Source organism: Bison bison, unplaced genomic scaffold, assembly GCF_000754665.1.
Source record: "Bison bison bison isolate TAMUID 2011002044 unplaced genomic scaffold, Bison_UMD1.0 scf7180017864371, whole genome shotgun sequence".
In the NCBI taxonomy this organism is placed as follows: domain Eukaryota; kingdom Metazoa; phylum Chordata; class Mammalia; order Artiodactyla; family Bovidae; genus Bison; species Bison bison.
The window spans coordinates 13,526,729-13,540,985 of record NW_011494943.1 but is presented as its reverse complement, the minus strand read 5'-3'; the positions used below and the strand labels follow the sequence as shown (position 1 = coordinate 13,540,985).

General features: G+C 58.8%; 1 protein-coding gene across 1 annotated transcript in view; it reads right to left on the bottom strand.

Moving 5' to 3' along the window:
• Window positions 1-8,493: 8,493 nt before the first annotated feature.
• Window positions 8,494-14,257, bottom strand: part of METRNL (meteorin, glial cell differentiation regulator-like) — a 38,411-nt gene continuing 32,647 nt past the window's right edge. Inside the window, exons 9-10 of the mRNA XM_010856554.1 lie at window positions 9,971-10,030; window positions 8,494-9,014 (exon numbers count right to left, since the gene is read on the bottom strand). Coding sequence (XP_010854856.1) covers window positions 8,692-9,014; window positions 9,971-10,030 — 383 coding nt within the window. The 3' untranslated portion in view covers window positions 8,494-8,691. The remainder of the gene's footprint in view (window positions 9,015-9,970; window positions 10,031-14,257) is intronic.

Genomic DNA, 14,257 nt, shown 5'->3' with positions numbered 1-14,257 from the left:
TTTCTTTATTTCCCTCCTCTTCTGGTAGAGCTCCTTTTGGACATTTGGTCCAGTTCAGCAGAGCTAAAAGGGAAAGAGGGGTGAAGGCCCCCGTGCTTCTTCCCACGGTAGGATGCTGGCATGGGAACGTCCTTCTGCACTGCCCCCAGCCCTGGCCCACAGGACCACCGAGGACGCAGCTCAGGGAGCTGCAGAGGGGCCGTGGGGCCCCGGCTCTGACACTGCAGGGGTCTAGCTGGGACCACAACACACACACACACATACACACACACACGCAAGCCTTTTCTGGGTTCAGGTGTGAGGGCCATAACACAGAGACAGACAGACAGACAGATACACACACACACACACACACACACACACATACACACCTGCCTTTCTGGCCCTGAAGTCTTGTTTCTCTGCCTTCCCCTCTCCATCCCTCACACAAAACCCACAGAGGCTTTTTTTTTTTTAAGCATTTTTTTCTTCTTACCCCAATCAAATTGATGACCAGGAAAGTATGTGGCTTGGTAAGCAAAATTCTTGTGAAGACGAAATTCCAAAGCCCTTGGCAGCCGTGACCTCACCGCACGGATACGCGGCAGATCACGGCTGTTTTTATAAATCGCCGCCCGCCCGGGGGCAGCACACAATGGCCAGTGTTGACACCGGATTCCTCACGTTCCCCAGGCCCCCACTCTACGTGCTGCTGCTCGGGGTGCGTCCCCTGTGTGGCTCCGCGTCCGTCCCCAGCCCTGGAGCCCAATCTGTCCTTGGGTGGACGCTCACCTGTGACTGCATGAGGAAGGACAGGCTGGACCCTGGGGCAGGTGTAGCCCCAGGAGCGCTGGCCATGGCCCAGGAGGGATCAGCCCCACTGGGAACTGAGGTCCTGCCCTCCTCCCAGGGCTCAGAGCCTCCCTGGGAGACCCAGACCTGCATCCTGCATCACCGGCTGAGTTTGTCCTGGTGGGAAGGTCTGGGGAGGGGAGATGGGGGCGATGGGTGTTCAGAGTGCTCAGGGCTATGGCTGCATGCCCCTCGCCCAGAGGACTCTCAGGACCCCTCGAGGTGGCTTCCTTTGGCCTCTGCCCCAGCACAAGCCCCACAGACACCACCAACCCCCTACTACCATGTACTGATTTTTCACAGCACTTAGCCACCTGCCATCCGGAGTGGAATCGCCAAGCAGGCAGGGACTCTGGATCGTGCCGGCACAGAGCAGGCTCTGCTCAGAGTGAATGTCAGCTCACACCTCTGGGGGTCTCACCAGCTCTCTGGGGGCCCCCGCCAACTATGACCACACAAAACAGCCGCTCAGAAGGGCGGCCTTGGGGGAGGGGACGGCACCCAGGCCTGCATGACTGATCTCACGGATCCTCTGTCACATGACGCCCAGAACCACTGCTCAGGCAGAAAGCTGCCCCAAATCTTACTCCGCAGAAGGGAATGCTGACAGCCTGGCCAGGCCAGTTCCCACCACACAGGCCTGAATTAAACAGTTTAATCAATTAGTGAGATGGAAGCCTCTGTGTCAGCTGCAGCTCTAATGAGGGGCTCCCTGCCCCCACCCGTGGGACGCATCAGCCTTCTCCCTGGGCGCCTCGACAGGGCCGGATTCAGCCCAGGTCCTCCCCAGGCGGTCACAGCCCCAAGAGCTGGTCTGGGAGCCAGGCCCCAGGGCCTCAGCTGGATGCTCGGCCACACAGGGCCAGGCCCTCCCTGCAACCAACTTTCCCTCCACAGCCCAAGCATCAGAGCCAGGAAGGCCTGGGGTGGGGGCAGTGGGGGCGTGGGGGAGAACTACGGAACTGTCTCCGTTTGTGGATAAGGACACAAAACTCCTGGGGACCTGGATGTGGCCCAGTGGGACTGAGGTCACAGGGATGACAGGTGGACGAGCCAGCCCACCCCGCTCCCTTCCCATCGTTTCTTAGCCTCGAACACACACACGCACCACAGGTCCATGCACAGACACACGAGTAGACACACACGCATCTGCACGCACGGGCTCCCAGGCTGCAATCTCCCAGTAGTTTCAAAGTGTCGGCACAGGACCCAGGCACCCTGCAGAGACTCAGGCCTGGAACCTCCCCTTGATCTGTCCAGGTCAAGGCGTAGGGTCAGGGTCAATGCCAACGTACATGTGTGATCATGTGACATGGTGGGGGCATGTCTCTCTGTTTCTGCCTACCCCCACCCCCACCTCCCAGCATCCACAGTGTGAGGGACTCTGGGCACTGACTGCACCAGCCTGCGTGTGTCCTTCTGACAATCAGGTTGGACTTTTCTCAGTGAGTTAGAGATAAAGCTGCCAACCCGCTCATGATCACTACAAAGTTCCTCATATATTTGCAGCGAGGGGGCTGGACGTTTCAACGCTTGGCTTCAGTGAGCAGGAAAGGCCAGCCAGAAAGAAAGCAAACCTCAGCCCAGCCCAATGTCCTCCGACTTCCGTTCTAAAAAAGACTGGGGCTGTGGGTCGCTGACCTCGTACAGGGACTGGGCAATAATCTGGTGTAAATCTCTTTTCTTCTCTAGGCGCTGACATGTCCTGGGATGTAAGCCTGCCCTCAGGCGTGGGGTCAGGCTGCAAGCCTATCTGGCAGGGAGACCCTCACCCATACCACCAGGCCCTAGGGTAGCTAAGGAGACGGCTAGGGAAAAGGCCATTTAACATCCAGGACAATCTCCGCTCTCCACAGAGGGGACCCTGCAGAGGGACACAGGAGCCCAGGCTCACACATGCAGGCTGTGGACTCCATACCCCGACACCCCAGCACCGCTCACCTCCACACACTGTCCTTTGTCCACTGAGGTGTTGAGCGGTGGTCCCACCTGGGGGTCCCAAGTGGGGGTCCGGTACTGACATATCCACCACAAGGATACAAGCAGGACAGCTGTTGTGCTGCTGCTGCTGATAGCTGTTAAGTCGTGTCCAACTCTTTTGTGACCGCATGGACTGTAATCCAGCAGGCTCCTCTGTCCGTGGGATTTCCCAGGCAAGAATACTGGGGTGGGTTGCCATTTCCTTTTCCAGGGGATCTTCCCAACCCAGGGATCAAACACACGTCTCCTGCATCTCCTGCTTGGCAGGTGGATTCTTTACCACTGTGCCACCTGGGAAGCCCACATATCCGTGTCATGCTCAAAGTCACCGAGGGCCGTGCAGGCCAGGGTGCAGGCTTCCTCAGCTTCTGGGAGCTGGGGACAGATCCTGTAGTGAGAGCCCTCCACCAGCCTCCTGGGTGCTGAGCACAGTGGACACAGGGACCAGGGAGCCCTCTCAGGGCAGGGAGGTACCATCCCACTCTGCCCTTCTTCCCCTAAGGCTGTGGGGAGGGCAAAGGACAGAGGGGCCTCCGGGAGGGGCCTTGTCTTGGAAGTGCCTTGGCAACACTTTGGAGCACACTGAGGGTCATCTTGGAGGGTGAGAAAATGCCACCCATCCATTCAAGGTGGCAGGACGCAGTGTTTGATGGGGAAAACCCTGGGCTGGCCTTCCTACTTACTGTACTTACTCCCATCTCAAAGTGGGCCCACTCAGGGGCAAAGCCATCGGAGGCCATGACAGGACTCCCGTGGCCCAGCGAGGAACCAGTGAGTCCAGACCCGCCCCACCCCCAGCTGTGCCTGCAGCTGTCCCAGCGAGACTGTCCCCGCCCTTCTGAGCCCACCCTGTCATGCCACATCTGTGTCAGCTGTGCAGGTGAGTGGAGCCCAAACACAGGGCAGATGGGGCATCTTGCAGGGCGGGGCTGGGGGGACAGGTGAGGTCCCAAAATCCAGCCAGAGAAGAAGAGAAGCTGGGGAAGATGGGATGGGCAGGGGGCAGAGGGGGGCAGCGGTCCGCAGACAGGACAGGAGAGAGCAATGGGGAGGAGGCATGTGCAGGGCTTGAGAGGGGCCACCCACAAGGAAGAGAGGCCCAGGACGCTGGGCAGAGGGGGGCTGCAGGTGGGCCTGGTAGGCGGTCTCTGGACCACCGGGGCCCGTCATCACCCTTGGTACCTGGGGCAAGAAGGTGACTCAGGACAGGCAGTGCTGGAACCACACCTGGACTCTCCTGGCAGTGAGCTCAAAGGCAACCAGTTACAATGTAGCATCGGGTGGCGGAGACAAGAGGGAAGCACCTGGGATGGGGGGTGGAGGGCAGAGAGAGAAGGAGAGACAGACAGAGAGACGGACGGGATGGGGATGTCCCTTGCATCAAAAACCACACCTGCCCCGTGGCTTCCGCCTGCACGGCATCACTGAACTCTGAGAGTCAGATACAAGTTGGGGGCCAGTTTTCTAAAAACACAGACACAGGCACATACACGGCACGCTGCACACAATTTTAGGGGGAATTCACAAGCACTCAGGCTGCCTGGGGACCCCGCCAAGCCCCCTTCATCCCAGCTAAGGAGGTACCTGGGTGCGTTTGTCTCCTATAGATGTTGCAAAAAATTCCCACAAACTTGTTGTGGCTTAGAAAGCAGCACAAGGTTATGATCCCCTGGCTCTCGAGTGTCGGGGGTTGGTTCTGTCTGGAGAACCCTCCTCTACCTCCACAGCCAGCACACTATGTCTCTCTGGTTCTCACTCTTCTCACTCTCTTCCTTAGAAGGGTTCTTTTACGGACCCCTGTGATGATAATAGGCTTCCCCGGTTGCTCAGCGGTAAAGAATCTGCCTGCAATGCAAGAGCTGCAGGAGCCTCAGGTTTGATCCCTGGGTTGGGGAGATCCCCTGGAGGAGGGCATGGCAACCCACTCCAGTATTCTTGCCTGGAGAATACCATGGACAGAGGAGCCTGGAGAGCTACAGTCTGTAGGGTCGCAAAGAGTCAGATGCAACTGAAGCGAGGCCCACATGTACATAATGACAGTAGGCCCAGCAGAATAATCTCATCTGATTAGCAATCTAAGTTCCATGTGTGGCTTTAACTCCCCTTTGCCATGTCAGGTAACAGGGATTATGTGGATAATTATTCCAGGGATCCCAATGGGACACCTTTGGGAGCCACTAGTCTGCCATCCCCGCCACAGTAGGTGAAGACAACAGACAGGATATGGACCACATTCGTGGAAACATGGCCCAGCCAGCAGGCAGTTGAAACGAATTGTCTCCAGGAGACCCTGCTCCTCCTCCAAAACCGAGTGGTTTCCTCAGTGCCCAGGAGACAGACAGCAAAGGGAAAGGTCACGTGGTGTTCCATCACTGTCCCCGCCCACCGCCCCTCCCTCCCAGGCCTGTTTGCTCCTCCCACACACCAGCTCCCCGCTTCCTCAAGGCCTGGCTCAACCCCGACCTCAAACACCTTGGATAAAACGGCAGTTCATCCGCCTCTGCCCCTCCACACTGCATCCCAGACCCAGCTCTGCCCTTTGTTTCCCTCCGCACCAGCGGTCACCTCAGTGTGATTCAGCATCTGTCAGTTTACATATTGACAGTCCCTCAGCTCTGGGGCAGCCTCCTGGTGCTGGAGCTGGAAGGGAAGCCCCGCAGGTGCATCTGACTCTAGGCTCCACTCTCACCCAGCAAAGAGGCAGCTCAGAGCAACAGTGCATGTGTCAGGCCATCCAGTCTGGCCTGGGATGTCCACAGGGGCCCTCACCTGGGGGCCAGCTGGCCTCTGGAGGCCAGGACAGGTACTCCCACATGCAGCAGTCTGGAGGTTTCCCTGGGTCCCAGTGGACCACACAGGCAGGTGTGGGTCAAGGGTAAGCCCTGGTGAGCACACGGCCCCTACACCTGGGGTCCATCCCACCCTGGCTCCTCTGGGCAGGCACCGATGGTGCTGGAAATGAGGTCTGGGGCATATAATGAGCAGCCCCCAGCTGGAGGTTGCAGGGGCAGCCTGACTCCTCAGGTGGTCGGGACAGGGGAGAGGTGGGTGGTCCCCTTGCATTGGGGTGCAGGGGCCTGAGGCTTCAGGAAGCCCAGACCAGCAGCAGGAGAGGGCCAGGGACCCATATATGTCCTAGGAAAGCACAGACTGGAGAGGAGGAGAAAGCACCCTCAGCATACGGGCACCATCAGGAAGCAGGAGAGCTGATGCCCACAGACGCCATGGTGGCCGAGAGGCTCAGAAGGTGTTTCCTGACCTTGATGTTATTGGGAAGCCCAGGACCTGGGGCTCCCACCAGCATGCCCAGTGTCACAGGGGCCAAGAGAGTAGGGATCTCATTTAGGGTCTGCCAGGAGGAGGTGTTTCTTGGGTGGTTCCTGGGCTTTGGCCGACCAGTGCAGAGTGTGCAAGATGGGAGAGAGTGGACACGAGGGGTAGGGGTGGGGGCACCACTTGGCAGGAGGTAGGTGGGATCCAGGGGACCCCGGGCTAGGACTCAGGGCTCCTCCACGCCTCCCCTTCAACCTCTGGATGGAGGCACAGGGGGCTGCCGGCCTCTCCATCCACAGAGAGACGGGGGTTGCCCGGAGCCAAGACAGAGACACTGGGCCAAGGGCCACTGGTCAGTCATAAGGACCCTCCATAGAGCCTCCAGGTGCCTATTCCCCTCAGGGCTCCACAGTGTTGAGGGGGCAGGAGTTCTGTTGTTAAGAGAGTGGGCTGGTGCATGCGGGGGCCTCAGACCCCACAGTAGCCCCTGGGCAGCAGGAAGGCACAGGTTGGATGGAGGTGGGGGCTCTGCACCCCTTCAGAAATGGTGACCTTTCCAGCCTCTCCCCAAAACCCAGCGGCCCTGGACTACTGCCAGGGCTCTGCTTGGCCAAAGAGAGAAACCTCCCACGTGCCGGCACCAGGCACCCACCTGCGGGGCCGCACTCTCAGCGCCAAACCCCACCCTCTCCCCAGCCTGTCCAACACGCTCCCTCCAGCCTCTCGCCAAGAGGCCTCCACCCCCAGGCACTTCCTGCAAAGCTTCAGCCTCACGTGGAGGAAACGCTGCTGTCCACCAGACATCAGCACATGGGGTCAAGGCCCCGGATCCTCCTGGGGCAGATCCCAGCGTCCCTGTATTGACTGACGTGAGGGACGCCAGCCCAAAGCCCGACAATCTGGTTCTGCAGCATCCGCGTGCCCAGCCAGCCCAGAAAACCCAATGCGTGAACCCAGGAGCGGGTCAGCTCCTCCCCCGCCTTGGGCCAGGCACGTCTGCTGCTGTTACAGGCGTCCTCCTGGCGTAACACATCCCAGTGACTAGCCACAGTGGGCCCTGTGCCCGTCACCAGACCTGCTGCTTCAGGTCATCACCCTGCTTCTTGCTGGGCAGGTATTGAGCACCTGCTTCTTGTTGCGACCTGCAGGAGCCCACAGGCCTGAGCCAGGGCACACCTGAGCTGACCCACACAGGCCTGAGCCGGCAGACAGCCACTCCTCATGGTGTGCCTGAGTTTTCTGTGCAGCTGGCTGGGTGTTCGTTGATCGGTGTCAGCCTCTCCCAGGTCCCTGGCGTCTCGGCAGTTGCTTGGGAAGAATCACAGCCTGGGGTCTGATTACATGAAAAACCTGTTAAGGTGAAGCCCTTAACAGGATGAACAGAGTATCTCCTGAGATTCTTATCTTACCCAGCACCTGTGCATGTGAACTCATTTGGAAATGAAGTCTTTGCAGGTATGATCAAGATGAGGTCTTACTGGGTCAGGGTGGGCCTGGGTCCAGCAATTGTTGGGCGTATAAGTGGAGGGACACGTGGACAGAGATACTCAGAGGGAAGAAGGCCAAGGGACAGCAGAACAGAGACTGTGATGTGTCCACCAGATCAAGGACCAAGGACTGTTGGCAGCACCAGAAGCTGGAAGAGACAAGGAGGGGTCTCCCCCGGCGCTGTTGCAGGGAGTGCACCCCTGCCCACATCTTGATTTTGGATTTCCGGTCTCTCAAACCATGTGAGAATAAGTACCTGTTATTTAAGCTCCTGGGTTGTGGTCATCTGCTTCGGCAATTGTAGGACACTGACATCCTTGAGGATCTGGGGCTCAGAACAGCCCCTGGGTATCTAGACACTTGCCCTGGGATCAGGCATTTGGGGGAAGCTGAGGTCAAAGGGCAGCATCTGGGTTAACAGGAAGGGGGTGGGGTTGGTCCACCAGAAAGGCAGGGGTTGTAAGTATGGAGGTAACAGCCTCATTTAGAGTTGGGTCCAGTATGAAAGGTCCCTAACGCCAGGGCTGGCGGTGGGGGGCACTGACCCCAGGAGAAGATCTGACCTGGACCCCCAGCTAAGGGCCACACAGCCCTGACCAGGCCCGAAGACAGACGCACCATTGATCCGTCAGAGGCTGGTCTTTATTCCCTGGAATGGAAACAGCCTGCAGTCCCAAAATGATGGTGGCTGGCAAAGCACCCCCTTTAAAAATTCAAAAACAAAATGAAAAACCATTAGGTGTCTGGCTCCATAAATTTCCATCATAAGAAACAACTTTGAACAGTACCCAAGCCTGGTGTCGGGCGTCCGCAGTGGGCTATGGCCCCCACACTTCACCCAACACACCAGCCAAACACAGTGACTTCAGATGCTCAGAAAACAGTATGAAATGAACACAAAGGCATTTTACGACACGGGAGTTTGCTTCCTATGGACATTTCTTTTTTAAAAAAAATATAATAACTTAGTTGGCATGTTACAGCATCTCCGATCAATCTGTCAGGGAGTCCTTGGCTGGAACCTTGTGGGGCCACATGCAGCGTGTGCCTACCCAGCTGGAGCGCCAGGCACCCAGCACAGTGTGAGTGTCCACTGCTGCGGCCGCGGTCACCTGGCGCTCACTCCGTGCCCATCTCGCAGGGGTTCAGCCCCCTCTCCTCAGCGTCCCTGTACATCCTTTGGAAATCCTTGAAGCGTGGGGCGCAGCCAAGCCAGGCCTCCCCAAAGTGCATGTGGCCGGTGAAGAGAAACTCGCCGTGCCCAGGCCGGACGCCGCACTCCAGTAGCGTGGAGACGCGCCCCCGCCAGCCGCCACCCTCGCCCTCAGGGGCCGGCCGGAACACCCTGCTCTTCTGCCGGTAGAGCCGGCTCACGTTCAGGTGGATGGCCGACTCCTGCCGCTCCGGCTCGTGGGTGACTTTCTGGATGGAGCCTCGGACGACTGCAGAGGAAGGAGATGGGGGTCAGCAGGGTGCTCACCAAGCCAAGAGCACACCCCGCACCCCGCAGCAAAACTGGGAACTGATCCTGAATGCTGCCTTCCAGAAATTCTCATTAAAAAGTGCAATCCACACCCAAGAGGCTGCCTAGGGGCTGCCCAGCCACTCACACTGTCGGGGGGCAAAGATGTACTTCTCTCAAGGTCCAGTCACAGAAGTGGAGGAAAACAGAAGGTACAAACCTCACTGTGCACCAACTTTTCAAGTTGGAACAAGAAAAGTGACTGCAGTTAATACCCAAGATCTGCTGTGATCCTGCATCAAGATCGGACAGAAAGGGTGAAGCTTGGAGGAGAGGGAGGTGACAGGAAGAAGGACAGAGCAGGCACAGGCTTGGGGACCCTTAGCCCAGCCCCAGATCCCCTCTGTGCGGGGCCAGAAAGAAGAAGGGGGGTTGCACTTCCACTCCCCAACTGCCCTGGGGGCCTAGAGGGCAGAGTCAGGTCCCGCTGGGCCGGTTCCAGCAAACTCATACTGAGTGTTGCCACCCTTAACCCGAGAATGTTTGTGCCAATGTCATAAACAGGCGGAGGCTGAGTCCCTGACCTCAGCCCTGGCCCCGCCAGTGCCTCTAACTCCCTCTTCGGAGCCTGCAAGGGACCTGGGTGTGGGTGGGGCACCAGGACTTGGGCTCAAGCACAAAGCAGGAAAATGCTCAATATCCCCTCAAACAGGAATTCCCACCTTAAAGAGGAATTCCCAACTCTCGCCCGGCCCAGCACACAGGTCCCTTCCCTTGGGCTGGGGCTAGGGTCACTCTAAATGAGTGGAAAGGAAGGCATTTTCCCATGACCTGCAATTGGTGATGGAAGGGGGTGCCAAGCCCAGTCTTCAGGAGACTCTCTTCCCCCCAGGGGGTTTATTTCTCCCACATGGTGGGACCCTTCAGCATACTCACCAAAGTCGCTGGTGCAGACGGCCAAGAGAACCTCTGTGTGGCTGCAAGGGCGGCACGGGGCTGCAGGGAGAGGACAGAGCCAGGTGTGGGGTCAGATGGGGCCTGTGGAAGCTCGAGGAGCACCGACCCTCCCGCCGACAGCTCGCAGGCCATATAACATCCTATAAATCCTCTGCTATCAGCGGCAACTGTCTAGACCCAGGGGCCTCTGCCATCAAGGTGCCAAGAGAGCGAGCAGGCGGGACCGTGACCTCTGCCTCGTGGGTGGGGAGATGTCTCTAGGAGTTCCAGGCTCACCTAGGCCGCCTGCGATGGCATGAAAATGAAGGGCAAGTGGAGTTTTGTGCTGGACTGCACTCAGCTCATGTCTGCAGTCACACTTGGCAAGCAACCATTGGCCTCTAAGTCGCTTTTCGGTGCCGAAACCAACCCGAGCTCATCTGAAGCCGCATTCCTGACACCAGCCTGGCCAAGAGCCTTACATGGCCTCGGTGGTCAGGCCTGGAAATGCCAGGGCCTCCCACTCACACTGCCTGTCCCCACAGTCCCATCTGCCACCCGCATTCCACAGGAGGTCAAAGCACTGTCTAGAAGTGCCAGGAGGCTGTGGCCCTGCTTAGCGCATTGGTGGGAGTGAGAGACGTGTCCACCTGCTTCAGTGGTGGGGGCCTTGTCTAACCAATGGGACCGGGTGACCACCTCCAAACCCCTCCAGACACCTTTCACAGCAAGCTCAGTTCACAGGATCCCCTCTGAGATCCCTAGATGTTGGAGGAGGCTGATTCCTCCAGACAAACCAGTCCCTCTCGGTGGGCCTCTGCCCCGGCTCAGTCCTCACCCTGCCCTCCACCTACTGACTCAGATGGGCAGGAGCCCTCCAGAAAGGCTGGGGACGGGGGAAAGAGAAACCTCGAGACTCAGGGGACCCCCAGGGACCACGGCGCTCCTAACTCAAGAGTGGATGTGGGGAGACACGAGTTTATTATTTGGCTCTGATGTTGCACTTTCCTCACCTGTTTCTATGGGCCCAAACTCCCTAACAACAGAAACATTAGGTATGAACGCTCACCAGGACAAGCTTCCCTCGGCTCTTTCACATTCTAAAGGCCCCACAGGGTCTCCAGTCTTGACGCTCACTGGGCCTGGACAAAGCTACAGCTGTCTGCCTGCCTGGCTGTGAACTGGGCTGAGCCATCACCTGCCCAGGGGCTGCAGTCACTCGGGGCCCTGGAGGAGACAGGGAAACGCGGAGGAGAACAGGAGGGGCCTCTGGGACCCAGAGTGTGTGTGGGGGCAGCCAGAGATGACCCTGGAGTCTCCAGTGTCCTGGGACCCCCTGAGGATGGACATGACGTGTCCAGAGCGCTGGCCTTCCTGTCCTGCCCCCAGCGGGGGTGGGTGCACGCGTCCCAGTCCAGTCTGGCGAGTGCATGACTCACGGGCGTGTCTGTCAAGTTATCAGGAAAAAAGAGAAGCCACAGAACAAGAACAGCCTGTTGGAGCGTCGGAAGCATCTGAGAGGACTGAGCGCCTCCTGCCCTAGCTCCAAATCCCGTGCCTTCTGCCCACCTGTGGCTGTTTGTCACGAGTGTGGACCCCCAGCCTTGAGGGCCTCCCCTAAAAAAGAGGGTGGTCAACTGGGGGGTCCCCCACCTCTAGCCTTGCTGGGGGTCTGCTGCCCACAGTGGGCCTGACAGAGGTCACTATGGTGAGGAAAGTGGGTTGCACGGCCTCACGTGCACTGGGGGGACTTGCATCTTATGAGAGGCAGCTCATGGCAGTGGGGAGACTTCCCATCCTGGTGGTGTCCCCAAGGGACAGAGGCCCCCACCTGGGGCCCCGGGGCCAGGCCTTGCAAGCTCCAAGGGCAGGGGGATGAGAGGTGAGGTCTGCACAAACTCTCCAGAAGCTGAGATGGGCCCAGGCCACGCACCCTGGTTGGACTGCAGGCCTAGATATGTGTAATCGCCAAGCCCTGGAGCCTCACCGTCTGTGGGTCATAGGCTCCAGGACCTTGGCTGATTGCTGGGGAGAAAGGTGGCACGAGCTTGTCCCGGGCCCTGACTCAAGCCCAGTCCCATGGAGGATGTCCGAGGACCCGGTGGCCCCAGGGGCAGGTGGGCAGCAGCCTGCAGACCCTCCTGTCAAAGCCTCAATGAGCTGGCGCCACACGGACAGCTGGAGCTAACAAATCCCGCACCCCCTGCGACTCTCTATGACCCTGAGCTTTATGAAGTGTAGGCACCTTCGTGGAGAATCCAGGCTGCAGATGCTAACAGCAGCAGTCTGGAAACAATTATTAATCGGAGTCAGGCTTGTAAAGGCAGAGTGGAATGTGCTGGTTCCTGACACATCGAATCTCGTTTCCTTGCGGGGAAGGTGGGGAGGGGGTGACCCAGGGGCCGGGTGGAATTCTGGCCTGTGGTTCTCGGAAAAGGGGAGGGACAGGGGAGTGTGGATGTGGAGCAGATAACTCTGGAATGTGTATAAAATGAACTGAATGAAGTGGGGAAAAAAACAGGGTCGAGGAGACCAGCCTGGGGGTGGCAGGGACGCAGGTGAGAATGGCAGGTACAGATGGGAAGGGCAGCCCCCTACTGTCAGGCTCCGGGCAGCCCGACGCCCAAGGAGATGTTTGCAGATGGTGAGATGCTGGTTCAGCAGGTGGGACGGCCGAGGTAAGGATGACTGGGGTGGAGATCTTGTGTGAGACGCCCCTGGGGTCTCCAGCACAGCCTCGCCAGGTGGGGAAACGCAGCATTTTAACAGGGAGGAAAGTGCAGATGGCAATGTGGCCAGTGTTCCCTAAGCCGAGAGCCTCCTCTGATTGGCACGACAACCCCGCACTCACCCCAACTCCGGGCTGCAAGGTAACATTGCCCCACAGGACCCTGAGGGACCGAACTCAGGCTGGTCGCCCCCTGTAGAGGCCCCACAAGCACAGGGAACTCTCCCCTCACCGGCCGTCTCCTCCACACCTGCTCTCCTCCCTTCCTTTTCCTGGTGAGCAAGGAGTCACACCTTCCACCCCAAGAGCCCGGAGCTGGATAAGATGAAAAGTAATCTTAATAATGACTCGGGGAGCTGGAGAAGCACTGGTGCCAGAAACTAAATTTTCAAGGAAAAAATTAAGTTCTGTTTGCAGGAAATAACCAAGTTTCTTCTCATTTCTGCACGCTGTTGTTTACCTCCCATGGCCCCTCAAGGCCACTCCTATATTCTAAGGTGCCTGAGGCGGGGAATCTCAGAAGGGACCCCCGCAAAAGGGTCATTTGCCTCTGACTCACCAACAGAGCGGTTTCAAAGAGGAGGGGAGGTGAAGCCCATCAGAAACTCTGGTACCCAGGCCGCCTCACCCCACCTGACACCCACAAGCAGCGATGGGTGCCACTTCTGAGCCTTCCCGGCCGGCACAAGGGTGAGTCCTCCTGCCCCTCCCCACCCTCCAGCCGTGGGTCTGAAACACTACTGCCGTCCCCCTTCACCTGCACACAGGGGGCCAGCTCTGGGTGGGCATCACACACAGCCCTCCCCTGCTTCTCAGCTCCCTAAGCAGGAAAAGAACAGGCTGGAATCAAGGGTCCCAGAAGAACCCCAAAGATGGGGTCTGCCTCTGTCCCTTAGAACCAGACCGAGTAACACCCCTGCCCTCCCTTGCTGGCCACCCCAATGGGTCCCCCAGCCCACTGGGCCACGGGGGTACTGCCAGTGCCCGTTTACCCGAGTGTACTGGGACCCTGCAGAAGATGGTCGGCTGGGGCCACAGTGAGGCCTCGGCACACGGTCCAGGCGTGGCCTGGAGCTTCTTCCACTAGTGAGTTGCATCTGGCTGCTCGCCTGCCTTTTATATCCTGCCAGACTTTTCCAGCACCAGAGGAGAGAGTGCTGGCTTCCTCAGGTGCCTGGCGAGGCCCTCGTGGGAGGGGGAGGGGAGGGGCCAGGTCCCCCCGCTCTGGCCACTTGGCAGCCCAATCCTGAGTCCCCCGGGGCTGAAGGACCCCTGCCGCCCACCTACCCCTCTGTCTCCGCTGCCTCTCTGTTCTGGCCTCTTCTTTGGCTGTCGGCACGTCTCAGTTCATACGAGGCAGCCGATTGTGCAACATGATGAACACGAGGCTGACACGCTCGCCGTAAACACGCCCGGCGGAACCACCCAGAGCTGCGGCCGGCGAGGCTCATGCACACCTCCCCTCCTCCGGGATCCCAGCCCACAGGGCCTCTACTTTTCATGTCAGCACAAACTGGAACTCGTGACTCATCCGCGAGGGAGAAGGCTTGTCCCCCTCC